At 33.0% G+C, this 26591-nt stretch overlaps 6 protein-coding genes across 10 annotated transcripts; 2 read left to right on the top strand and 4 right to left on the bottom strand.

Annotated features, from left to right (window-relative positions):
* Positions 1–82: 82 nt before the first annotated feature.
* LOC146532327 (glutathione S-transferase E14-like) lies at positions 83–7053 on the bottom strand. Of its 4 annotated transcripts, none has more exons than XM_085197262.1 (5): positions 3018–3156; positions 2830–2903; positions 826–1023; positions 410–526; positions 83–329 (listed from the first exon to the last, which is right to left on the bottom strand). In XM_085197262.1, exons 1-5 carry the CDS (start codon positions 3022–3024, stop codon positions 156–158), a joined length of 570 nt encoding a protein of 189 aa, XP_085053388.1. In that variant the 5' UTR covers positions 3025–3156; the 3' UTR covers positions 83–155. The 4 variants fall into 4 exon arrangements, with proteins under 4 accessions (XP_085053388.1, XP_085053387.1, XP_085053386.1 ...); XM_085197261.1 differs by lacking the exons at positions 2830–2903; positions 3018–3156 and adding exons at positions 1491–1644; positions 6873–7053 and having other exon boundaries at positions 86–329; XM_085197260.1 differs by lacking the exon at positions 3018–3156 and adding an exon at positions 1491–1644 and having other exon boundaries at positions 86–329; positions 2830–2969.
* LOC146532328 (uncharacterized) lies at positions 3434–5981 on the top strand. Its single transcript, XM_085197258.1, has one exon. It carries the CDS (start codon positions 3434–3436, stop codon positions 4736–4738), a length of 1305 nt encoding a protein of 434 aa, XP_085053384.1. The 3' UTR covers positions 4739–5981.
* A 1945-nt stretch (positions 7054–8998) lies between the features above and the next one.
* LOC146532329 (dnaJ homolog subfamily C member 2) lies at positions 8999–12332 on the bottom strand. The gene is made up of 2 exons (XM_085197257.1): positions 11195–12332; positions 8999–10326 (listed from the first exon to the last, which is right to left on the bottom strand). Exons 1-2 carry the CDS (start codon positions 12062–12064, stop codon positions 9337–9339), a joined length of 1860 nt encoding a protein of 619 aa, XP_085053383.1. The 5' UTR covers positions 12065–12332; the 3' UTR covers positions 8999–9336.
* Positions 12333–12596: 264 nt separating this feature from the next.
* Positions 12597–14393, top strand: LOC146532330 (pyroglutamyl-peptidase 1-like). Of its 2 annotated transcripts, XM_085197264.1 has the most exons (4): positions 12597–12952; positions 13178–13416; positions 13555–13786; positions 14081–14393. In XM_085197264.1, exons 1-3 carry the CDS (start codon positions 12731–12733, stop codon positions 13766–13768), a joined length of 675 nt encoding a protein of 224 aa, XP_085053390.1. In that variant the 5' UTR covers positions 12597–12730; the 3' UTR covers positions 13769–13786; positions 14081–14393. The 2 variants fall into 2 exon arrangements, with proteins under 2 accessions (XP_085053390.1, XP_085053389.1); XM_085197263.1 differs by having other exon boundaries at positions 13555–14393.
* A 477-nt stretch (positions 14394–14870) lies between these two features.
* On the bottom strand, positions 14871–17304 carry RpS9 (ribosomal protein S9). The gene is made up of 4 exons (XM_085197265.1): positions 17147–17304; positions 16403–16637; positions 15867–16053; positions 14871–15066 (listed from the first exon to the last, which is right to left on the bottom strand). Exons 2-4 carry the CDS (start codon positions 16623–16625, stop codon positions 14892–14894), a joined length of 585 nt encoding a protein of 194 aa, XP_085053391.1. The 5' UTR covers positions 16626–16637; positions 17147–17304; the 3' UTR covers positions 14871–14891.
* A 922-nt stretch (positions 17305–18226) lies between these two features.
* Positions 18227–26453, bottom strand: LOC146532332 (protein KRI1 homolog). Its single transcript, XM_085197266.1, has 11 exons — positions 26225–26453; positions 25898–26101; positions 25666–25808; positions 25114–25262; positions 23940–24084; positions 22153–22362; positions 21494–21629; positions 20326–20411; positions 19874–20155; positions 19229–19398; positions 18227–19077 (listed from the first exon to the last, which is right to left on the bottom strand). The coding sequence occupies exons 1-11, from the start codon at positions 26337–26339 to the stop codon at positions 18276–18278; spliced, it is 2442 nt and encodes an 813-aa protein (XP_085053392.1). The 5' UTR covers positions 26340–26453; the 3' UTR covers positions 18227–18275.
* Between the last annotated feature and the right edge of the window lie 138 nt (positions 26454–26591).

Here is a 26591-nt window from a genome sequence, read left to right on the forward strand (position 1 = left end):
AGCTATTTTGTCAATGTATTTATAAATAAGTTTTTAATATTTATATACATTTATTATAAATATATGACTATGGAAGTGTTACCTATTAGGGTTATTAAAATCTTTATTGCTTATGAATTATTTATTTATTTACCGAATCAATAATATTTGAAAATTTATTTCTTTATACGTATATTCAAAGAAGATAAACCTTTTTCGTTAATATTATAAAATGGTAAGCTTTCAAAACTCTTTATCCATTGTTGTACTCTAAAATGCCTTTGTGTTAATGGTACCAAGGACATCATTGAAGTTACAACTGTTACAGCGCAAACATCGCATAAATACATCTGAAATTTTAGAACATAATATGTAAAAAAATATAAAACTACATATTTGAATACTGGTTCCTAAATTTAGTAACATTTACCCTTTCCCCAGCCAACCAATTGTTTTCACATAAAAGATTCTCTAAGAAGTCCAACGCTGAATACCATTGTTTTATTGCTAAATCTTCCGTAGACCATTGTCCAGCAAAGTATTTTGTCTATAATAAAATGTTTTTTCAATTATTGTACATTACATATGATGATATTGGCAGCATTTTACTAGTTTTTACATCTAAGGACACACAATCAAATAAATTTAAATTCAACATACAGATTTCTTGAAGGTTGTATCATGTATGGGAGCGTTAAGCAAGAATTTCCAACAAAAGTCCTATGGAAATGGGATTATATTTTAAAATACTCTCAAACTAAGTTGGAGTATAGGCAAGTTTCTAAAAAATATAAACCAAAACTTATTGAGACATAAAAGATTTAACCCGAGTAAATGAAAACTTACCATTAGTTCACTATCAATACGAAACAAGGTACTCGAGTTAAAAAATAAAATTTGATTTATTTTTGCTCTCTCAATAGGTTCTGTTGGATAGAGGCAACAATCATTAGCAAGCTGGCAAAGGTATATAGCAATCGCATGACTATCACATATACTTGTATCTTTTATAGTCAACGTCGGTACTTTCTGAAGTGGATTTATCTGAAAATATATAATTAATTAAAACTATCTATTTACTTTAATTTGAAATATCTATCGAGCCCAGTCGTGGCGCAGCGGTACAAAGTGTGACTGTAAATGCAACTGGTTGTGGGTTCGATCTAATGAAATATTTATTTAAATTTATATTTCCATTTCTTCGCTCCGGTGTCGTCGAGGCAAAGCGCGGCGTTGAGTACCGCCACTCAACACGCAACTATATCGGTGAACTTGAACGAACTTCTCTTTTTCATTAAAATTTTAACGATTTTTTTAACAATTTTCTTTATATTAATAATCAAATCCACATTTAGTTTAGTTAAGTTCATTAATTATGGCTTTTCGAGCGTGCCAGTTGAGCTATAATAGTTTTGTCAAGGTTTCTTAAGTTAATAATATACAGAAGTAAAGTATTATCATTACTCTTTAAATATTCTTTCATTTTATGAATATAATTTGAAAAAAAATACCTCTTTATAAAACTGACTTCTATTTTCACGTTTAAATAAATCGATTTTATGAAAATCTAAATCGATTTTCAAAATGGACGCTGTCATCAAAACAAACCTTACAGGCGGTGATATTTCATCTCCGTACAGAATAGGTTTCTTAACGGCCAGTGTTCTGCAATTTTTTTGTAATTTAATCCCACATTCATTATATTTATATATTTAAGAAACAAAACGTTTTAATATATTATACTAAAATACATTTTTATCCATAGATATAATAAAACTGTAAGTTGTAACTCAGCGCTGTCTGTACATTGAAAATTTAAGAGAAAAAAATATTATTGGGGACATTTATTAATGTATATTATAATATAACCCAAAACAGTCATTTCAATTTTTTTTGTATCAATTTGTCAGTTCACGCTTATCTCGGAAACGGCTTAACCGATTTGCCTCATTACCAGAGCCATGGAATGAAAATATTAAATACTTCATTTGCTCGAGAATCCCACAACCTGTCACGTTTACGATCGCACGCTTGGACCCCTACGTCATAACTGCAGGTCATATGAAGAGTGATAATAAATATAATATTACGATAATTGTTAAATGAAAAATCAATTTTTACAACCAATAGTACCTACCTAATACTGGTTAAAGAACAATTTTGAAACAGTTTTATAGGCAAATCACTTTTTATTGTACGAAACTTCAGCATTTTAACAAAATATATTTGATCACGAGTCAAACGTAGCTTTCAGAGTGCGGAAAGTGATATAAGCATTCGAATCTATTAAAATTCAACTGTATCTTTTTGTCACAGTAAGACTAAAAAACGAGGATACTGCTGAATAATGTATCTGAATAGTAAAATATGTTTTTGTTTGGACGATATTTGTAATATGTCGCGGACAAACTTTGATAAGTAATTATCTTCGTACGTAATATAATTTATTATAGGGACTAATTACACAAAATAGTCATACTATATATATCATACCATATATTATGATAAATTACATGAATAGAAATGAATCAAATAACGTAGTCAATTTTTATTTGCAAACAACATCAACAACGTTATACATTTTTGTATCAAATTACTTTTATTGTCAAGTTGGAGTTGCTGACTTCGGTTATACGGTTTCTTATCTCTTAAACTGTGTTATAAAATTTTTATAAGAGACAATTTTGTCAAAGGAATGTATTCCTTATTTGATAGTTGATTTCATAATATTACAAATAAAGAAATAAATGCTACGGCCCAACAGTGTAGAATAAAACAAATAAATTTAAATTAATGAATAGATGATGATTCTCTCGGATTTCAGCATTCTATTTAGTTAAAGAATAATACCTTAAAAAATGTGTATGCAAGGACTTTATTTAAGAGCTTTGTCGTGACAACGACCATGCCGCCTTTTGTTTCCACTTTAAAAGATGGTTTAAAATAATATAAATCGATAATGATGTGTAATCGATAATGACGTCACAGGCTCCCGATGATTATTCATTGACCATTGTACATCACTGAGAGGAATCCACCTGTCATGCTTGTACATGTCAATGATTGGAATGGAATTCTAAATTGTTGTGAAGACTAGGTAGAGAGGGATAGACGAGGCCCCCAAGGTGCAAGCTCAGCAGTTAATTATGTAGATTATCAAAGCTATTGTTCGCGCTTCCGACGCTGTGAAACTTTACACAAATATACGCTTATTCTCACGTAACGCGAAGAAAGTTCGTGCTTATTGTGAAAGGTATTTGTATGCCGTTGATAACACCTAGTGACTACTTACTGACTGTCCCGACATGAGTGTTCGTGTTCGTGCTAATCACCAATAACATTACGTTATAATCTCGTCTAGCTACTCGTTAAGAATTGAATAATCTCAAGAATCTCTTCAAAATAGTACGTAATAAGTGACTAATTGTAACTCATCATACACTGTTGTTCACGGATGTCGGGCTTGAAAACAAGTGATACAATGCCAAAGATTGGGCATGTGACGGATTTGCGGGAGCAGTGGCTGGTGCGCGCTGATGGGGCTTTGGCGCATCATCTCCAAGATCGGGAAATATCTTCACATTTGTGCGAAAACAGGTATCGGAACCAACAGATACGAGAAGATTTCCCTGTGGCTTTAAACGAACAAAGGGATATAGAATTTGAAGTTCACCAGCATGAGCTGTCACGACGTCGCCAGGCTGAAATTGATGCTGAAATAGCTCGAGAAATGGCTGAAATTAACATTCGTCGTCAACGACGTCGTCCTAGTAGAGATGCGCTCCCTCCGACACCTCAGCCGTGCTCGTCAAAAGCACCCGCGCCTCAACCTCCTGATATAGATCCAGAAGAGTTAGGTCTATCTGCAACTGAAATAGAAGAATTGAGAAAACGCATGGAACAAGAAGAAAAAGATGCAAGGTTAGCTAGAGAGTTGAGCCACGAAAGTCAAGGTCAAGATGCTTTGCTGGCAGACATGAGATGCGCTGTGGAAGCCCAGGATGGGGAACTGGCACGGTTGCTGCAAGAGAGAGAATACAAGAAGTTACAAAGAGCTAAGGAGAAGGCGAAACAAAAAGCCCTTTTAAAAAAACAGCAAAGGCAAGCTATGCAACTGCAAATACCCCTACCGGACCCCCCACAAACCACTTTATGTGATGCTTACAGCAACCCTCGAGATATGATAAGAGAGAATGGCTTAAGACTTTGTAAATCAGTTGACTCTGACCTCAATTATGTGGAGCCATTTGAAAAAGAGCATATACAGTCAAAAGCGAATGCATTGTTGTCCAAAGAGTTATCCAAACAATATTATAACAGTGAAGCAGGAACTTCGAGCACAAATTTAAATATATCACACAAGCACTCAAAATCATTTGAATCCCACCATTCAAGTAATTCTGGTTCTCTAAACTCCTCAATTCATCACAGACATCCTCCTCCTCCGCCTTCTACTGGGAAAAAGCCTCGATTTCCAGATCCTGTCAGTATCAGACCAGCATCACACTATCCAACAGACAATGTTCTGTCAGGGATGGAAAATACAAACACCTCTATGTCACATAGCCTAAGTGAAAATAATAACTTATATAGTTCAACATATCCACCCGACAATTCCATAACATCACAAGACTTTGAGCGACCAGATCCTTCTAAAAGACTGTCTGTTATATCTGACATTACTGCAGAAGGACTTGCTAAAAAGAAAAGTAAACAAGCTGATATGCAAAAAAAGAAAAAGGGATGCAAAATTCAGTAATTATATTTTTCTTATGATTTGTGGGTTCAATTCCCACTTGAATTGGCGGCCCACTTATTGATTTAAATTAAACTTTATTGATTGTCTTAAAGTTCAAATTTAATAATATAAAAATAGATTTTTATGGGTGCATAAATCAGTGGCTTAGATATTAATTTATACAGCCAGTGAAAGTTTGTTTTAATTAGACACAGTATTTTTTTCTGAATCTTCCAAAAAAAACATAAGTAGGTTAAAGTTTCAATGAATAAGTTAAAAAATATTGTATAATAAGCTATGTTTACTTTTTTATGTTCATTTTAAGATTTTATTTATTCTTTATTTACTTTGTAGGCAGTACCTGCATGGAAGTGACCAATGATTATTTTTGTTGGGCGGAGATGCCCTTAAGTTTAATTGTTAATTTACATTTAACATTCCAATTTTGTGATTTTTTTTATCTCGATTTTTTCTCAAGCACCCATTTTTCTGTTACATTTTTAATTTCTTTTATATAAGCTTATGTTTAAGATTTTTGATACATTTACAAGAGAAGCACAGAATTTAATTTTAAAATCTTTATATTTAACAGTAAATACTAAAAGTAATCTCATTTATCAAAATTTTTACAATTTTTATGTAGAAAGTAGGGAAAACAGAATTATTTTAGGTATATATCATTTAAAAAAAAACGTATTTCTAGTACTTAACTCAAATTTATATTTTAAGACTGAAAAAAAGTTAACCTTTGTTTAAAAAAAAATCTTTCAAAGAATCTTTTTTCATATTTGGCTCATTAATTTGATAGTTTATAATTTTATGGTGCTCATTGCATTTCATATTTATTATCTTAAGATAACTTAGTTACGCTCTCTCGAATTTATTTTTATTCTTTATTTTAATGGTTATTTGTAAGTTTTTCAATGTTGATTGTAAAATTAATAAGTTGACAGCTAGAGTAATTATAAATAATGATTATCTTTTATTTTTTTTCACACCTGCGCCACCGCGGCCTTAATTTTATCATCTATATTTATTTTTATTTTCTTATAAATACGTAGAAACTCGTTGCATTGTCAGCTCGTAATCAGTTGTGATTATTTTTTTTCTAAATTTTGTTAATTTTACATTCAATCACTTGAAATAGGTAATTACTATAAGTAATGTTTAGCTTTAAACGCAATGTACGGCCTTAGACGTGCCTTAATGGAACCGAACCAAACTTGAATTATTAATTTTAATAATAAATAATTATAATATTGTAGATAATTGTTTTATTTTCATATGCCTTATTAGTTTTAAGATAAATCATTTTATTAATGCTATGCCGTGGGTTTGTACGCTATTGGTAGTAAAATATCTCATATAACTGCTGTATCCTACATATAGCAAGGTAGGCAAAGTGAATCTAGGAACCTATTGTTAAGACACTCCGTTCCCTATACCAACTTTCGTTCCCTACTTTCCGCTGAATTCTGGAGACATTGCGCATTGAGTAGCGGAACTAAACGCCGCGCTTTGCCTCGTTTTCATATATTTTCAAAATATTAAATATTTCTTTCCACCGATTGAGAAACGAACCAATACTTTATATTTTTGTTTATAACATATTATAGATAAGTACTCAAATACCGACGGAGTTCTAGCAATTTTTTAAAAAGACAAGTTTGGTTATTAAAACGACTTCTTTATTAGACAGCTAGTTTAAGAATTTAAGAGTAACTTAAACTCTACTTGATTCTATTTGGCTTATAGAGAGCACCACTAGGTGGTATGATGAAATTGAACGTGCCTTATCTTCTGCTGACTACGTGTGGACAATCATAGTGCGCATTGGTACTAGTTGGTGGTCACTGGTCAGGGATCCGCATTGCATGACTAAGTAAGTATGTTTGAAACAACAGAATTATATTATGATAAATTTCAATAAACGGGTGATTGATAACGATAATAAAGAATACCTACAAATGTAAATATAAATGATTATTGACGTTTCCTCTTCTAAGTGCAGTCAGGCTACAGCTAGTTAGATCTAAATTATTATTAGTAGGTCACTGAGCAACGGTTATAAACTATAATTAATACTGCCAACAGAATTGTATGCAAATTATGCTTCATATGTAGTCTGTTTAGTGATAAATGCATTAATACTTACATTCATACATTTTAAGTAGATTTTCGCACTAGTGGTGCAATGGACCGTTCTCATTTTATAGAGTACAGTGGTCTTGAAGTCCTACTCTGGGAGTTTAAGACGTTTTATTTAACTTCGCCTTATCACTAGCGTCATAGCTAGAGCGAACGGAGTTTAGCGCTCCGCTACCTCGCCTCGTAGACTATACTTCTCATCCTCTTCTGTATTATGCATATCAATGTATCTTCTGCATGCATCATCTTCTTGTATACTCTCCGGGGGAAATTACTAGCTATTTTTAACTCGCTTAGAATGTGTAAATACCTGCACAACCCTTAGTTATATCCATTTGACCATGGGAGCAAAACCATAGAGAAAAAGGAGTAGGCATATTAAGCAGGATGGAAGCGTCAGCGCTCCTTTTACGGGCACAGTATATAGGGTTTAATATTTTAAACCCATACCTCAATGGCGTAGTGAGGGGCGAGGCAAGGGGGGTCATCATGCCCCGGGTGTCGCTCATTAAGAAGCGCTAAATAGTCCGCAACACTATTTAAACATACATATGAAATTATATTGTCTTCGCCTGGGGGGCGCTATGCTTAAAAGTATTGTGCTCCGGTGCGCGAGTTAAGCTCGCTACGTCACTGAGTGGTTGCCTCGTTTTTCGTCGTCCAAGTTTTTTCGTTGATAACAAAGTTAAAAACGAACTAAAAATTCCTAAAATAACAATAGGTAGAATTAAACGGTAAAACTTGAAGATCACGATAACAAAAACCCTTGAACCTGAGCTGTCCGTAAGTCGTAACTCCTGTATAACGGGTTTGTGTCGGGTTCAAATTCGAATGCTATAAAGTGGATAGTCTTTTTACGTAAATATATTACTTGTAGTTGTAGACTTATAGACACAGTCGTAATCGTAGCTTCGAGTTAATCTTTTTATATGAGTTTTTATAGTAAAAATTTAGGATACTCTGGTTATTCTGGGGTTGGTACGAACCACCCAGTGGTTTATAGTGGTAGGGCCATTCTTCATCAGCCTATCGCCGTCCACTGCTGAACGTAGGCCTTCCTCATCAAGCGCCAACCATCCCGGTCTTGGGCTTCTCGCATCCATCCGGTGCCAGCCACCTTCTTTAAATCGTCTGTCCATCGTGCTGCTCTCTCCACTCTAGCACATATCGGCTCCATCGACTGTCGGTACGTCTGGAGACGTGGCCGGCCCAGTTCCACTTCAGCGTGCTGACTCTTCGTGCAATGTCAGTGACTTTGGTTCACTGGCGAATCGCTTCATTGCGGATTCTATCTGCCAGAGATTATAGGGCCATTCATATATAATATATTTCACTGTGCCCATGGACATAGTAATTTAAGTATGTTTTTCTTATAGAATGTCATTTATACATATACTTTTTTTAAATAATTCTACGCAGTGTATAAATTATATAATGTATATTGATCATCTTATGGCAAGTCCAGCATAATAAAAGAATTATAAGTGGTATACGGCGAAGCCGCGAGTAGGCCGCTAGTACATATCTAAAAAATGAGCTGAATGAATAAATGATGAATGTTTCTTATCTCTTTCTTTACCCTGATGTGTGTCGCTTAAAAAAACAAATTATTTTATTTGCTTGGGTGATTTACATAAAGCGCGTTGTTAATACATAAAGATTTTGTACTATGTTATTTGTTATCGCAAGATTACTATTTGTGCTTTTATCACTTTCAATTTTAAGATAGCCATGGGCGTAGGAGTAGGACTCACGCCATGCGGCAAGCAAAATAAAATAAAACAAATTTAAAATGCCTCTAGATACGACCATGGGCGCGAGAAAAACATTAATTTTCCAGAGGCATTCCAGAGCAATTAATGTTTTTCGCGCTAGTCATACTCAGAAGAAATACGTGGCGTTGAGTTCCGCTACTGAACTTATAATGTCAGAAAGTTAAATGGTTCGTGGAAAAACCTAACATAACACTAAATTCTCTTTAGACCACTAATTATATTTTCACTTTTTTAATATATTATTAGCTAGCTAGGATAATTTGGAGGATATTCAATTTAAAACATATTTTACTAGATTTCTTTTGTACAAGCCCTAAATAATGTATGAATATAAATAAATAATAATGAAAGAACAGTATAGAATGTACAATTTATAATTATGTGACAATTCTATTATAATAAATACTTAGAATCAAAACTATACATGTAACATTCTGGTTCATTTTTTTAATTCCAAAAAATATTATATTTTTTTATCTTTTATTATTACAAAGTAAATTTTATATTGAAAACTCAAAATCAAAGTCAAACATTTTTTAATCATAATAACACATTTTTATAATAATTTTGGACATCAAGTGAATTTAGTTAAGTGGAACGGTAGGCAAAACAATTTTAATACAAAATTTACTTTATACATTTCGCTTTTTCTAAAATGCTTTCACACTTTGATAAAAGAATATCTTCATTTCTGCATTATTTAGCAATATTAGCCGCTTGTTTTTTAGCTTTTACCAGCTCCACAAGTTCTTTGTATCTCTTCATACAGTCCTTCTTAGATCTATTTGGTATACATTCAGCTATCTTGTCCCATCTTTCCGGAGTACTCACTGGGAATGTCTTTATCGCTTGCTCTAACAATTCTTGTTCAGTTTTAGTCCAGGTTTTATCTTCTTTCGTCTCCTTTTCTTTGATCTCTCCGTTAACTTTGGGTTTCGCTGTACCATTGACTAACTTTGGGGCATCATTCTTCGATATGCTGTTATCATCGACTACGTTAATCACTTTCTTCTTATCTTTCTCGAATTGATCAAACGCTTCTTCATTTGCGGCTTTTTTAAGGCTGCTCTTAGAGAAATCCGAACTTTGTAAATCTTTTGCTTTATTTAAAACTTCTTTTGCGTTGAATCGTCTGTCGTCTGTAAAAGTGCCGTGTTGATTCAAGAAATTGGCTACAACATCCCATCTCTGATTTGTTCCTGCAGGGAACAAGTTAACTGCCTTTATAAGAAGCTGCATCATTTCCGGCGACCACTCCAAAGGTGCCTTTAATGCTGCACCTTTCTTAGCTTTATGTTCCTCTACCTTCTTATTCTCGAACAGAGCTCGTCTTTCAGCTTCGAGTTTCTCTTCAGATTCATTTAGAGCTTCCACAAAAGCTTCTCGGCCTTTACTTTCTAAACCCTTAATTAGTTCCTGTAATTCAACTGCTTTGAGCAGTTCACATATTTTGTCAACGGCGGCCATGTGTGAAACAGTTTCATCATCATTATTAACATAATAATTATTTGCTTTACACAGATCTCTAAAGGATTTTCGTTCTTTCCGCAAGTTCTTTTTTTGCAATTCTCTTTCAGCTCTGGCTGCTTCTATTCTAGCTCGTTCCGCTTCTTCTGCCTTCTGTTTCGCAAGTTGAGCTTCTTTTATTAATTTTTCTTCTTCAGCTTTCTTAGCTTGCACTGCATCCTGAAATATAAAAGTTTTTGTTAGTAAAGGAAAATCAATGATCAAATATTACAAGATTATTCTTTAAAGGAAATAATCAAGGACTAATAAATATAAAGGTGCTATCATGAAACAATGGAACAGCATCAGACTGTAAAACAATGGTTTTAAGTTTTTTTATATTTTTACTTTGAGGACAGTGGTCGTGGTCAGGAGCAAGCCTAAATGTGCAAGCCTGTTGATTCTGATTTTATTCTTTAATATTTCCCTGCTAGTAGCAGGATATTAAGTAAATGAAAAAAAAAGAAAAATATATTTTAACTGAACAATACAGACAGACATGTGGTCCATAGCTTTTTTTTTTACTTTATGAAAATTATAAGGTTTAATAATATTTTATTTTTACAGTTTTCAGTTTGTGACAAATAAAATGTGAACTTGAAGAAGCAATGATTGAACACATAAAATAATCATAAAAATTACAATTCTTTTAACATTAACTTATCAAAATAAATTGACCATTTCTAGAATATTTGTATGTCAAATAAAGTTTGCTAAACTTTATTGAATAAAAGAACTGTACAATCAATTTGTAAAATTTTTTTACTCTGCTAGTTAAAGCATTCTTCAGTATTATTTGCTTTGATTTATATTATTATTACAGCCTTACAATTTATCTCGCATATATCTAGAGTGATTGACACATACAAGATTTTGTAATTACATACTATGTTGATTGACAGAACTCTATCAGACACCTTATAATATACAGTTATTTAACTTTAAAGAACATAAGTTCACAAAAAGCCCTTTACTTAAGTTGGAAATAATTATAAAAATTTTAAGAAAAAAAAAACTACACAGTTTATAAATTTTATATCATAATTACCTGTCTTGCTCTCTTAACAGCTAATTTTTTATCCTTGTCCTCTTGCTTGAACCGCTGTATCCTGGGATCATTGGCATACGCTAGATCAACCAAGCTGCGTATCCTGGCCATTTCCTCCTTTTTTAGTTTTGCTCGAGCAGCTTTGTTTTGTTTCTCTATCCACCTCCGTTCCTCCCGGTCAGATCCCTTCTCTTTTTCCTCCTCGTCTAAATACGAAAACTCGCGCCAGGAATCGAATTCATACCAGAATGAGTAAAACTTTTCAACAAACTCACGAGGACTGTTCTCATCACCTAGTAGAGGCACATTCCTCTTTTCGGACCATCTGGCATTAATTTCGAAGTATTTAGCAAATGATTTAAAGAATCCATCTTTTTTTATTTCACTGGACGTCGGAATGGAGTCGTCAAACTCAGGGTCAACAGAATCATATGATCGTCTAATTTTAGGAGTTCCGAGGGTCTCGTAAGCCTTTGTGATGCACGTGAAATAGTCGTCATCGCTTCTCACCTCCTCGCCTAGTGCCTTGCGTTTGTCTGGATGATGTTTAAGTACTTTCTGTCTGTAAGCACGTTTGATGTCATCGTCTGTTGCTTCGTAACGTAATTTTTTTATACCTAGCACGGCGTAGTGGTCTTGCTTCTTCCACTCTTTAGGGTCCAAGCTCCGCAGGTACTCCACGTCATCCTCAAATATAACTTCTTCAGCCTTATCTTTTGAATTCGAAGTGAGTAGTAATGTATCTTCGCCGTGACATTTTATGTTATAATATCTCAGAAAGGTACCCCCAGCACATTCTACTTTCCGTTTCACAAAGGGACATGGTATCGCTACGACCCGGCTATTGTTCTCAAATTCTCCCTCGGTCATCGTTTAAATGTTTTATACAATAAATACGAACTCGTTACTAACATAACCTAAAAGCGAATTAAATTGTAACAAATTCACGTCGTTCGTTCGAACGTCGTCCTCGACGTTTTTATTGAAAACAAACTATAATAAATTAAACTATCAGTTAATGTTATGACAAATACATTATATTTTACAAATTCCCTAACGCGTTTCAACCCGTGGAAATATTTCCATACGACATTTTCTGTCTTACTCCGGTATTGTCCTTTTGAATTGTGAATGGATGATTCAATGAACAATATTGAATGGTTCAAGTGACAATTATTGTTACAGATAATAAATAAATGAATATAGATAAATAATTATTACCACAGATATATATATATTTATACTTTTTAGAAAACGTATGAAAATTACAAAAGAATTTTCGGGATTTTAACCTATACCTCTTGTATTTTTTTATTACTTAGTGTAAAATACCACTACAAAATATTTTTGTAATATTCGAAAAAAAAAAATGTATACCAACATGAAAAATAAAATCAGCTGACTGTCTGTTGTCCTATTGACTGATAAGAGATAAGGCATAACATAAAATTTTGTGTTTAAGACTTTAAGACAGTTGATCTTTAATTTTTTATGCATTTTTAAAATACATATTATTAAATTATTTTTGAATTAAAAATGAGTAACATGGACTATCTCTTCAAGCCTATAGTACTTGTCACAGGTTTTGGTCCTTTTATAAATCATCCAGTGAACGCAAGTTGGGAAGCTGTTAAATTAATGAATAAAGATGAAATAGAAATGAAACATAACGTAGAATTCGTAGCATTGGAAATACCCGTGACATATGAAAACGTCGACGAATTTGTTCCAGCACTCTGGGATACACACACGCCTAAGGTAATTTATTTATGGACTAAGTATAGTAGGTATATTATAATTTTTTTTATTTTTATGTTGCCCGGTCTGGTAAAACAACGCGGAAACTGAATTTCACCTCTGTAAAAATATCTAAAAAAAAGTCAACCTTAATGCTAGTTTCTATATGTTTTTCTAAAAAATATTATAATATAAATTATATCTATAATATTTTCTTATAAATCAGTTAGTACATATTTATTTCAGTTAATGATACATGTTGGTGTATCAAGTCAAGCAAATAAAATCACATTAGAATCTCAAGCACATAAAAAAGGCTACCAAAGGCTGGACTATCTAGAGAAATGTCCTGGTAACCATACATGTACTGCTGAGGGAGCTATAAGGATTCACACTAAATTAGATGTAGAAAGAATTTGTCAGGACTTTAATGAAAATGATCCCCTAACAGATACTAGTGCTGTGGTATCGAGAGATGCTGGAAGGTAAACAATTGTTTTTTCTCTGTAAGAGTTATTAGGTTTGAATGTACTTTGGGATGGTTGTTATTTTTCAATTAGGTGCTATAATTTTTATAATTCATGAAATAATATATATATATATATATAATATGTTTCTTTCAGATATCTATGTGAATACATATATTATACATCGCTAAGTGTTGACAACACAAGGACACTCTTTGTTCATGTTCCAGACATCAGCATTTACCCATCAGACCAAACAGCAAAAGCTTTGGAAAGGATTTTAGACTTAACCTGGGAACAAGTTAAAGCAATGGACTCTGCAAAGGAACTGTCTGATAAATTAGAAAATGCTAATTTAAAGTCCGAATGATCTCTTCAGCTATTCCTAGTTAGTAGCTAGTTCAAATTCATAAGTATTTACTTTAAAAGTACTGAGTGAATACTTAAAATTGTAATGCTACATAAAAGTATATTGTTAATTCTTGTTCTTGTTACATTGGTAATTCTTGGGTGAATTGTCTATATTTTTCCTGACTCCTGACAGGGTTATTATTCAATATTGTTAAATTTACTTTGTTTTTTTTGGTAGAGTTGCAGATGTTTTTCTTCATTATTTATCTTTTTTTTTTTTAAATTGATGTTATTATAAAAATATTTTACTTTTAATACTACTGTTTTACAGGACAATGGACATTCCAATGATTTATGTTACTATTATTTACTTTCAAAATAAGAAGTCATGGTATGAGTTAGGATAGTGACCAATGCAAGTATCGGTTTTGGGAGTCGTACGACCGCTGTTAAATACCAGCTTTTTTTGAACAAAAAACTTTTGACATCCTGTAGGTATTACGAAATTTCGGTTTTGGTCGATATTGGCTGAATACATTGTTTAGGTCGGATACTATAATTACAGCCAATGTACAAGTTATTGTATTGACATTTATATTCATTTCTATATATTTATAGAAATTTAAATAAATTTTATTATGAAAGTTGGTTCTTTTATTGCTGTCATGCAAAACATTTGACACAGCTCAAACGTTATACTCCTTATTAATCTTCCAGTCTTAATTATCAGTTATAAAGCCGTAATTATTACTTAAAGGCCATCGTGGCGCTGTGGCACAAGGGTGCGACTGTATCGCGACGGTTATGTTCGATCCCCACTCGGGGAAGTCAAATATTTATTTACGTTTATATTTCCATTTCTTCGCTCTGGTGTAGAGGCAAAGCACGGCGTTGAGTTCTGCCACTCAACACACAATGTCTCCAGAAAGAGGTGAACAGTGTCTTAACATTAGGTTCCCTCTGCCTACCGTGCAGTGTGCAAGATATACAGCGTGAAGCTGATTTATTTATTACTTATACATGTATAGCACAGTACGGCCCAGAGCCCATCCGTCCCTTTACATATGGGTGACCATTAATCTAACAGCTGTCTTTATAAATCCAACAAATAAAACAACAACTAGATATTAAGCATTTAATATCTAATCCTCCTCCTCATCATTGGTGGCACCACCGCCCTGGCCCTTGCGGAGGTTCTTCCTCTTGACACGTCCTGGCCTGCCGCCTCCAAATGGTGACTTCAGGGAGAAGTCAATGTGCTTGCCGGAGTCCAGGCGGACAATGAAGGAGGGGATGTTTACAACTTGTTTGCGGACACTGGAAATAAGAATTTAGTTAAATTTTTACTTTATAATGAGGATTTTATACTTCTAATAAATGAGAAAGTGCCAATAATTATAATATATTTTTAACAACAAACAAATACTTATATATTTACAAATAATTATATATTTTTTAAGCTAAACGATACTTATAGCAACAGGTATCAGAACTTTTTCACTGAGCTTTTTCATTTCTTTTACCATTTAATTTTGTTTCCTTTACATTTTTTTAAAACTTAACTTAAATATTTATAACTTATCTCAATTATGTTGAATACATTTCTTATTTAAAATGGTAATAAATTTATTAGAATTATATTTATTAATATTGATATGGAAATAATTATTTAAAATTTTGGTAAATAGTAAATGTTAATATTTTTTAATAAAAATAAAAAGTATACATTACCTGCATTCAGCTCAAAAAGGGTATAAAACTTTCTAGACATTGATTTCACAAAGTGAAAATCAAGTGGTCTTTTAGAACATATCAATACCAGCCATTCCGGCAATAGCAGCTTGTTACCTGTAGTTTGTTTTGATTAGCATATTTATATATGTTACAGAAATAGTTGAATGTTATATAACAATCTATACCAAAATTAGAAAGCTGAAGTTTTAAAGTTGGTTGAATGCAGTAACTAGGTTACCGATTCAATTGAAAAAAAAGAACATTTTATTTCATGGTTCAGAGTGATTTTAGAATGTTATACATTACTCCCTCTAATTTTCATTTCACTATTCAAGGCAGTAATATGTACAAACTTAAATATTAAAAGATACTACTATTCTTACCGAATATGCCTCTGTCTGATCAAGATGCGAGCATGATGGATGGACTTAGCGAGACCAGCCTTAAACACCTGGGTCTGGAGACGGCGCTCCAAGAAGTCTTCAATCTTGAGGCCAAGCACATAATCAAGCTTCATTTGCTTCTCATCCAAGACTCCAATCCTGACGAGACGACGTAGGAGTGCATTACCTAAAAGAAAAGTTATTTTAAGTAAAGATTGTTTACTCAATGTTTGCCATTTATATGAAAGATTAGTCAGTTTTGTAAAAATCACCATGAAGTTATCTGACAAGAGGTTGCCATTTTTATCATCATTTACGTAAATACTTTATTAGCTTAAATACATCATATATTTTTCTGATCTGTCGAAATAAATAATGATTTTGTACTAGGATTTAAAGATTTACAAGTTAGTTCTGTCTCCAATATTATAAAAACACGAAGAATAAGATTTAAAACAACCTAAAACACATGTGTATAACAAACCCACATGGGCCATGGCCCATTAAAAAAAATCAAAAGCTGTATTGGTCCACACCTTCGAAAAGACGTTTAGGATCTTTTTCCTCCAGGGTAAGCAGCTCACGAGCGGCTTTCCGGATCCTGGCGAGAGTGTATTTGACTCTCCACACTTCACGTTTGTTCCTTAGACCATATTCACCGATGATCTTTAACTCCTGGTCTAGACGCGCCTTCTCGAAGGGACGACGCGGTGTGACATAAGTCTTCGAAAAGACCGACGGTACTCTGTTGTTCACCATGATGGCGAGCTACTGTGGAGTATAATTTGATAATAAGCCAAAACTCATACTCATAACTCTTAGTTACTTATTAATCTGGCAATTAACGATAGAAAATAGTTGTAATAGTCTATTTTAATAAATAAGATTGAGATTAAATATAATTGTTAAAGATTTTTTTTTTAGGGGGGGGTTTGTCGCCACTAGCCGTTGCAATCGTAAATTACCAGGAATACTAAGGACGATGGGAGTATCCCTGGATAAAATACGTTTGGGAATCTATGCATGTGGCATTAATGTCGCCTTTTTGTCCACTCACAACAACCAATGCGAGACTGTTATGATCTACTTCAAGGCCTACATGAAAACTAGAAATATTTTAGGTTATATTAGATGAAAGATAGAATCCATTATCATCGCTTGATAGAGTGAATTTATAGCAATTTGTAACTTACCACCCTTTTATATACAACAATTAATCAAAGAAATTAAATATATTTTATTAAATGAAACGCAAAATTTAATAATATTATTGCACGCACCTTGCAGCAACGCGGCCCGCCGAAAAAGAGACTGGAAGATAGTCAATGAACAAATTGTCAATGTCAATAGAGATGTGAAATCGATTCTTTAATACCAATGTCCTTAATAGAATCGATTAAAATGGTATTAGTTAAATATTTTTTTGCAATAAATTACAATAACTACTGTGCTATTATCTTTTATATTTTCTTAGAAAGTTATTATTAACAGAATATTAGAAATATATCCGATATTTGAAGTGATTATTGCATGTGTGCTTTGAATATTTTTTTAAAAACAAATGTACAGCTCAATGTTAAAATTGTATTTTTACTTGAATTTCAAACTTAAATATAAATTTATATAAAGAAAATTGGACTGCTATAACATATATGAAAAATAACAAAACAAACAAAGATATAAAACGTTTATAATTTTTTTCCATTTACACTAAAAATATTAATGTATAAGTGCTGTAGTTCAATTCGCGTTTTCTATCGATAATTAGGTAAAGATGGTTGAATTAATTGTGTTTTTGTTCTATTAATATATTTATCTTAAAATATTTAGGATATACATATATTTATATTTCTTATACTCATATAAATTTAGCATTTGATTGTAAGCACTACGGTTGTGGGTTCGATTCCTACTTGAAAGAGTAATTTATTTGAAGTTCCTCGCTCAGGTAACAAGACAAAGATCAAGGCATTAAGTTGTGTCACTCAATACGCTTTCTCAAAAATTGAGAGGCACATAGGGAATAGCGTGTCTTATTAATATTTTCTCTCTGATTACCCTGCCCTTTTTTTTTTTCATCAGCCTGTCGCCGTCCACTGCTGAACGTAGTACGCCTCCCTCATCAAGTGCCAACCATCCCGGTCTTGGGCTTCTCGCATCCATCCGGTGCCAGCCACCTTCTTTAAATCGTCCATCCATCGTGCTGCATGGCGTTCTACACTACGCTTGCCTAAGCGCGGTCTCCACTCTACCCTACCCTACTAGGAAGGAAAAAACATGAAGCTGCTTTTTTACCTACTAACTTTGGTTTTATTTATTTTGATTAAAATAAAATAGTATAAAAAAAAAATTAATAGATATTTTTTATACATAATATTTATTTAATATACTTAAAAGACTTGACATAAATTAAAATTTCTTATATTTTAAGAAACCTCTATATTTCTTCGGATTTAATCCATAGGCTTTGAGTCTTTCATCAGACAATTTATTTAATGGATCATTTGATTTATCACTTTGTTGATTCTTATTCTTATGTTTAAAGTTCTTTTTATTATCTTTTGTATTATTTGCGAGAGGTTTATTATCTGTACCTTTCTTTTTATTTTTCTTTTTTTTCTTCTTTGGCACTGAATCCGATTCAGAATCTATTTTCCGTTTAAGACTACCTTTTGCTTTAATGGAATCATAATTATTAGATTGATTAATTTCGTTTTTTTCAGTATTTTCTGAATCATCTGCAAGTTTTTTCTGTTTCTTACACTTTTTAGATTTTTTCTTACTTTCAAGAATATTATTTAATCCACTATCAGTTTTACTAGGACCTTCATTTTCAATATTATCAATAGTGAATGAATTTGTAACATTTTTATTTTTCTTTTTTGTTTTTTGTGTATTTAAATCATTAACACTTCTTTCTTCATTATGTTCATTATTTTCATCATCATTTTGATTGATAGGTTCTTTACTTTCTGTAGCATCTGCATTTCTATTACTTCCTGGTTCAGCAACATTTACAATGTTGCCATTTACTTTGTTTTTTCGTTTTTTCTTCTTTTTAGGCGTTTCTTCTGAAGCTACTGGTGCATCAATATCATTATTTTCTAAAATATTTACATGGTCATTGTTTTCTTCAGTATCAGTTTTATTTTTCTTCTTCTTTTTTTTCTTTTTGTTTATTTCTTGTGGTGGCACCACTATTTCTGGATCTCTGTAATACAAGTAAAATTTTCGTAAGATTTTTTTATCAGATTCACGTTATATCTCGCATATATCAGAAAAGGCAGAGGGAACCTAATGTTAATGCATGCTAGCTGCAAATTCAATACAAAAACATAATTTCATATAAATAAAAAAATTACTCCGGTAACTCCTTAAATAAACTTGGCAACATTTTCTTCTTCAGTCGAACATCAGCTGCTTTCTGTGAATACACTTTGACTTCACCCTTTTCTACGTTCTCCGGCCTGTATTTGACTATCTTCTTTAATGGCACCCATTGCGTTAATTCTTTGTCGTCTGCTAGAAGAATCTAGAATATATTGAGTAATTTAATAAAATTTGTATTTTTAGTAATATGAAGGTGTGGAAATTTTATTTCTTGATTTTTAAAAAGGCGTGAGTTAAATTCTTGTATAAATATTACTAAACACATTACAAATATTACACAAGGTACATACATGCGTAATATACCTACGCATTATGCCATAGTAATTTTTATATTAAAAGCATATTTTTTTATTTCAATAACTAATATTAGGTTTTTTTTATTGAAACATACACTCAAAGTTACCTATTTGTGATTTTAGATAACTATGTGCAGATAGTAAAACTTGTGTATTATTGTTATCCCAATAATGTCAAAATATATTTACACATGTATAGACTAGATTAAGAGTAGACACTCTTAATCTGAATTTACCAAAGAAGAGAGAAGACAAGAGATTTTTTTTACTAACTAATTAATGGTTAATTAGTTTGTTAACTAAAATTACAAATAATATTACCTCTTCAACAGTCAAGCCGTAATCGTTAGGCACAACCTGCCTATACTTAAACCTGGTCGGTAGATCACCACCAATGACATCCTCACAGTCCATTTTATAGTACTCTTCCATAAAGTCCGCATAAGTTTTTTCAATGTCTGGCACAAATTTAGGCTTTTCATTTGATAATAATTCGGCTAATTTAGATTTTTTCTTTCTGTTTCTGCGTTTCTTTCCCATGTTCCTTTTCAGTTCTTCTAGAAGATTCTCTTTCGCTTTCTTTGGATCGTAGTCGGCGTCCATCTTTAATAGTGTTTAGAAAATTAATTGTATTAGATTTATAATGTGTAAGACAATAACCAAGGCGACCTTTTAAAAATATATTTAGGTATATATAAGAACTTAGATGTAGCAGACCTTCTGAAACTGCAGGAAGTTTAGCAAAAAAACATTTATTATTGTTGTATACATACATTAAAATTATCATCTTCACAGTGTGGTGCGTTGCCATCATCATGTCCATCATATTTGTCATCTTCATCAAACTTTTCCCAATTTTCTGTTATAGAAAAACACATTTCATTGATTATTTTAAAATATATATTTCGGAAAGTTATTATATCAATAGAAATAAAATATTAATGAAAAGAATCTTTTTAAAAACAACATTTATGGATATTTTTCATGGTGCTTTGTGTTTCACAAATAAATCCCTTTAATTTTTTTAGCGTCACGCTGCCAGTCTCACAAAACAGAGTAGGCAGAGGGTACCTAGTTTTAGGACACCCTGTTCCCCATTTTCCACTGAACTCTGGAGACATTGCGTGTTGAGTAGTGAAACTCATCGCCACGTTTTGCTTCTACACTAGAGGGACGAATATGGAAATATTAAATATTTCGTTTTGTGTAGGTATCAGATCTAGCGAAAGAGATTGCAGCAAACTAAACGGCTGCTTGTTTCAATATAAAAATTACAATTTAGATATTTAAAGTATTATTAATTACTAGTGCGCCCGTGCGGGGCTACGCCCGCTTGGAATAGAAATATAAATAAAGAAATTGAAAACTAAAGATTCAGTCAACTCAGTAAAACAGTTGTATAAAATAACTCTTACGGCAATTAGCAAATTTGTCGAACTGAGTACTTTAAATTGACACAACTTTTATATTTACGAACCGATTGTAATAAAATAAAACCTATATGTTTTCGGAAGCTTGCCAGAACCCAATAGTAAAAACTACATCTAAATAGGTTAAGCCGATTCCGAGATTAGCGATTACAAACGCACAGACAAACAGACATAATTTAAAAAATCATTCTTTTTGGTTCTATTACGTTAATAAAGGTTCCCAACAACATTTTTTTAAATACCTTCCAAGTACAGACACCGACCCTCTTACGATTTTATTATAAGTATAGATTTCAACTTGACGCCAGTAGCGCAAGGGGCACAAGGTGGGACTGTAACGCGACAAGTTGTGGATTCTATTACTACTTGAGGAGATGAGATATTTAATATTTTAATTTATACGCTCTGGTGTCGAGACGGAACCCAACGTTGAGTTCCGCCAATGGTGGCTCTGCCTACCCTGCTACATGAGAGATGCGAGCGTGAAGCTGAAAAAATATATTTAAACTACCTATTTCCAATTCCTCATCCAGATCAGGGAATACAGGTTTCTCATCATCGGCCTCTCCGTAGTACTGTTCATCGAATAGAGCTTTCATCCGCCTGTCGTGTTCTTCTGGATCAAAGTCACCTTCTATGTCTTCATCCTATTCAATAAAGGTAGAAGTGAGGGTATATTAATTCACCAGTTTATTTCACAAGTAATTTTTTTTTTTAGCTTAACGTTGTATCCTGCATAGCAGGGCAGGCAGAGGGAACCCGGGTATCTGGTGTTAAAGACACTCTGTTCCCATTAGGACACTTACCGACAGAGTCTGTACGCAATGCGTTTTCAGTGTCAGAACTCACCGCTGCGCTTTGCCTCGTTACCAGAGTGCGAATGGAACCCACAACATGTCACATTAACAATTACGTGCCTTTGCGCACGACTGGCCACTTTCTCTCTCTTCTTTCTCTTTATAGTACTGAAGTACTATAAGAGAAAAAGATATAATGATCATACGTGTTATTGTCTTGCAAGCTGGAAAACTTAAGTATTAAAGATATGTACATCCCAACCCATTACTAACTAAATAGTATATATTAACAGTATAAATATATTTATAATATTTTTTTATATTAAACTTTATACTCCTCTTTTATTTATATTAATAAATTTATACACATTACCTTAAAAGCCAAATCTTCATTCCCCGTAACTTCCTTAATCTTGGCAATCTTTTCTTGTATCTCTTTCAATTTCAGCGCCTTCATTCTCGCTATTTCTTCCATTTTCTTCTTTTTCTCATCTTCCTTCCTTTCTCGTATCTCTGCTCGTTTGCGGGAACGTCGGTCATCTTTAGGACGTATATAGTTCATTGTACGCGGGAATCTTTTTAACTGGAAACAATACAAAGTAAACAAATTATTTACTAAAAATAGTTGTTTTATTCCTATTTCTAGCAATAATAAATTATAAAAATAAAATTTTGTTACGAAGCAATGGTTACTCCCATCTGATAGACAGTGATTGTAGTCCAATTCCCATTAGGAAGAGTAAACATTTTAAAAAACTATTCTTGTTTTCAAACTATAAATCTTGGCATGCGGGTGCGGTGTTAAGTTCCACTATCTCAACAGTTATTTCCAATTTGGTGATGTATGTAGTTGCATTGGACAATACTATTGACATCATCAATATCTGACATGCAAGAACTTGCAAAGGCAAAGACTATTAAAAGAGATCGAAAAACTTGATCTTACGATCAACCGAAGCAAGACCAAGCTAATGAAAGTAGATCGCGCCGGCCTTCTGTCTGAGACACATACAATTTAGGGCACAAATTTCGTCGAAAACTTAATATACGGTGCGAACGCACCGCTCGCACTCCCCCAGCTACGCCACTGACGATGGCAGCTGTGTTCCGGAAATTAAGAGACGCATAAGTATGGCCAAGGATGGCTATGACACGGCAAAATCATGGAATTTCCACTTATGCGAGCCCTTGTGTTCCCTATATTTAGTTATGGAGCTGAAACTTGGACCATCAAAAGTAAAAAGTAAGCATTGCATTGGAGGCGCACGAACGGTTACGAATACCTTGAACTGCGAAACGTTCAAATGAGTCTATACTTTTTGAGCTCAAAATAAAGACGCGTGCCTCTTTAATAATTGAGCAGCAGTTTATTTGCTATTTTGGCCATATAATGATAAAAGGTGAAGAAATTTTGGAACGGTTAGTCGTAGTTGGGAATACAGAAAGCAAGAGATCACGTGGCCAATCCCCAGCGCGATGTACCTACCAACTATAGAGTGGAAATCTCTCTCACAAATTCCATGAGGTGAAGTGCGCAATGGATCGCAAAAAATTGCAGGTATGCACTCGTGCTCGTGTGAAGACCTCCAACCACGATCATCAGTCATGATAGATACGAATAACAAGCAAGTAGTTGCATTGTATCTCAACACTAGGATTCCTTAAGATTCGTTAGAAAGAAAGAAGCAGAAATATTTTCTTTTTCAGCTTCTTCACGCTGTACCATGTATATAGCAGAGTAGGCAATGGAAACCTACTATTAAGATATTTTGTTTCCCACTTGCCGCCGAATTTTTGACGTCATATTTTGCCGTGATACCAGAGTGAAGAAATGAAAACATTATTAACCACCGAAACGAAGCCCCAACCGTCGCGTTCACAGCCACGCGCTAATACATTTCTTTTCTTTCTTTTCGTTACTTAACTCTACAAGCTTAGCATTGGTTTCAAAACAAAAGAGGTATGGATAAGTGCCACTAGTCTCAAAACACCTCATATTTAACTTTTCTTATAAGTTGGAAACATTTCTCGGGATTCTTTGCTTATCCAGATCAGAGAAATGAAAATAATGTCATTGTTATTATTTAACCAAAAGGAGATCCACAACCCATGTATGTACGATTTGACACTGTTAAAATAATGTAAAATTGTAATACCCACATATTCCTCATCAGGTTCTTCAAAACGGAAGTTGTAAGCTCTTTCAAACTTGCCCTGTTCCTCCACAGTTTTCTCATCCTCTTCTAAATCATCGTCATCACATATTTTGTCTAGAGCCTCCCCCGCGTCGCCTTCTTCAAGATATCTGATAGATCAAAATATTATTTTTATGGTTCATATACATAATAGAAATAATTGTCGTTTTTTTTCTATTTAAGATTCACGTTGTATCCCGCAGAAACTTGACAGCCTAGTGTTAACACTCTCCGTTTCACAGTTTTCGCCGAATTCTTAAAGCATTGCGTATAGAGTTGCAGAGCGAGGAAATAAAAAAAAACAATTCAAGTATCAATCAAACCCGCCGTCGGCTTCGTAGTCGTGCTAAGAGTCGTACGCTTGTGCGCGTGGGCTACGACGGCCTCACAATAATAAGAAAATTTTTTAAGATTTTTATAAAATAAAGGTACATTAATAAATCAGCTTCACGCTGTATCCTGCATGTAGTGGGGTAGGGAGAGGAAGCCTAGTGTTAAGACACTCCATTACCCACTTTCCGCCGAATTACATTAAACTTCAAATAATAAAAAATATTAATTTTGATGGCTGCAAGATATTGCAACGACAATGCTGGATTTTTTTAATAGTAGTGTTGTCCTTGATCTCCACACATTTTCATAAATGGCGGGACTTAACGCAGCGCTTTGTTTTCGCGCTAGAATGATGACATGAAAATATTTTTTTCTCTAATTGATAATCAAACTCACAACCGTCACATTTATATTCAAATGCATATATACGCATATATTTCATTGCTCTAAGTAATAATGGAACCCACAACCGTCGCGCTCATAGCCCCTGCCCTTGCCCACACCGGCTTCAATCATGTGACATTATGTGCGAATTTACTGTTATTTGGCTCAATATAAAAGGTTGAAAATCTTCAACCCAACCGCGAACCTGCAAAAGGTCTTGCTACATTTAATAATATAAAAAAAATGTTTTCTGATATTTTTCTATCTTTAATATGTAACAAAAGTAAAAAAAAGATTATATTTACTAACCTATACTACTATTTATTTTATAAAATGTACTACGCTCATGCTTCTGCCTACGCCACTGTGTGTATGTGTTGATTATGTACAGTGTGAAGATGACTTATTTTATGCATATTTACCTTTTATTCAAAATATAATCTCTTAGAAATGCCTCCCCCTCATTCAGCGATGGATCTGACCACAGTGCTCTCAGTGGTGCCAGTTCCTTTTCCACTTCATTGTCTACATGCTCCACTTTACCAATAAGAAAGTCTTTGATTCTTTCATTCTGTAGAAGTAGCAATTATATCAATATGACTTTTATTTGATAAACTATAAAAAGCTTTTATGCTTATTGGTATAAAATTATAGTTTTAAATATATTTAAGGGAAGAAATAAATATTATATTGTTGTCAAAAGCCATTTTTATGCAACTAGATTTTTTTGTTAAAGTATGTGAGTTTTGTATGGTAGGATAGACAAACAGCACCTTGTGTTAAGACACTCCATTCTTCTCTTCCTGCCCAATTTGAATAATTCATATGGACTGGCTGAACTCATTGCCAAATTTTGTCTTGCCAGAGCAAAAAAACGACAATGATCAATTCTCTGAACGGAAACTGAATCCACTACTATCATTTTTACATTCTCTCATATATTTTTAAAGTATTTCTTAAATTTATTGTTTTACCTTTGATGATTTTACTTTTTCGTTTTCATCATCAGATTCATCGATTTCAGCTTTCTTCTCTATACTAAAGATATTGGGATTGCCGTCATCATCATCATCACTGCTGTCGCCAAAAGTCACTTTTTTTATTTCAGGCTCCTTTTCTAAAATTATTGGTTTAAGTGCATTGAAATAATGGAATAATTAAACAAATGAACATAATTAAGGTGTTATTATAACATATATTTTTTACCTTTTTCTTTTTCAACTTTTTCATCAAAAAATTTGTAATTAGGATCATAAATTTTAGGATCTTTAGTTTTTAAAAGTGCTAAAGTTTTAAGGAATTGTTTTTCAACTTCTTCTGATTCTTCAGGAGACTCATCACTCTCATCTTCACTATCAGATGATACAGAGGCATCTGAGTTTAGAGCTTTTGGGCCATATTTTTGTTCCACTGTAAAAAATAAGTTAATGTGTAAATTTTATACATTAAAGGTAAAGTATTTTTAGTATATCTGGTATATTGTATAAATGATATTCTAAAGTCCTTAGAATGTTAATATTATTATGTTCTCACATTTATGTAATTCTTCTTTTTCACGCCAAGCATCATATTTTTTAGCATATTCATTTTCTGTTCTAAGAGCCACTTCATCCTCCGAATCTTCATCAAACAATGTTGGTTTAGTCATTTTAGTTATTTATAAGCCACATTTAATTTAATTAGACACGTATTATTTATAACCAAAAATGTAAATACAGCTGCAAGCATGGCCATCCATAATAAAATAAATGTCAATTGACATCTGTTGATCTGTCATTGTCTAAGAAATTAAACTGAAATAATTATTACGAATCGTAATTTGATTAAATTATTTAATTTAATGTACAATACGGTGTCGTATTCAATTTCAAAAACGAAAAAATTTGAGATGAATTTTAAT

The sequence above is a fragment of the Heliconius melpomene genome, chromosome 14 (assembly GCF_056956725.1).
Source record: "Heliconius melpomene rosina isolate 202511_hmr_F chromosome 14, ASM5695672v1, whole genome shotgun sequence".
Classification (NCBI taxonomy): domain Eukaryota; kingdom Metazoa; phylum Arthropoda; class Insecta; order Lepidoptera; family Nymphalidae; genus Heliconius; species Heliconius melpomene.

Excerpts from the sequence above, each read along its gene's own strand:
- LOC146532327 (XM_085197259.1), bottom strand. The coding sequence starts at position 2,190 with ATGCTGAAGTTTCGTACAATAAAAAGTGATTTGCCTATAAAACTGTTT. Across the intron at positions 1,645-2,116 it reads TGTTCTTTAACCAGTATTAG|AACACTGGCCGTTAAGAAAC; the intron begins GTAGGTACTATT and ends AAAAAATTGCAG. Across the intron at positions 1,024-1,490 it reads GAAGTCAGTTTTATAAAGAG|ATAAATCCACTTCAGAAAGT; the intron begins GTATTTTTTTTC and ends ATATATTTTCAG.
- LOC146532328 (XM_085197258.1), top strand. The coding sequence starts at position 3,434 with ATGTCGGGCTTGAAAACAAGTGATACAATGCCAAAGATTGGGCATGTG.
- LOC146532329 (XM_085197257.1), bottom strand. The coding sequence starts at position 12,064 with ATGACCGAGGGAGAATTTGAGAACAATAGCCGGGTCGTAGCGATACCA. Across the intron at positions 10,327-11,194 it reads CTGTTAAGAGAGCAAGACAG|GATGCAGTGCAAGCTAAGAA; the intron begins GTAATTATGATA and ends TTTATATTTCAG.
- LOC146532330 (XM_085197263.1), top strand. The coding sequence starts at position 12,731 with ATGAGTAACATGGACTATCTCTTCAAGCCTATAGTACTTGTCACAGGT. Across the intron at positions 12,953-13,177 it reads GGGATACACACACGCCTAAG|TTAATGATACATGTTGGTGT; the intron begins GTAATTTATTTA and ends TATTTATTTCAG. Across the intron at positions 13,417-13,554 it reads GTATCGAGAGATGCTGGAAG|ATATCTATGTGAATACATAT; the intron begins GTAAACAATTGT and ends TGTTTCTTTCAG.
- RpS9 (XM_085197265.1), bottom strand. The coding sequence starts at position 16,625 with ATGGTGAACAACAGAGTACCGTCGGTCTTTTCGAAGACTTATGTCACA. Across the intron at positions 16,054-16,402 it reads TCCTAAACGTCTTTTCGAAG|GTAATGCACTCCTACGTCGT; the intron begins GTGTGGACCAAT and ends CTTTTCTTTTAG. Across the intron at positions 15,067-15,866 it reads ATCAGACAGAGGCATATTCG|TGTCCGCAAACAAGTTGTAA; the intron begins GTAAGAATAGTA and ends TCTTATTTCCAG.
- LOC146532332 (XM_085197266.1), bottom strand. The coding sequence starts at position 26,339 with ATGACTAAACCAACATTGTTTGATGAAGATTCGGAGGATGAAGTGGCT. Across the intron at positions 25,263-25,665 it reads AAAAAGTAAAATCATCAAAG|AATGAAAGAATCAAAGACTT; the intron begins GTAAAACAATAA and ends CTACTTCTACAG. Across the intron at positions 20,412-21,493 it reads GGATGAGGAATTGGAAATAG|AAAATTGGGAAAAGTTTGAT; the intron begins GTAGTTTAAATA and ends TTTCTATAACAG.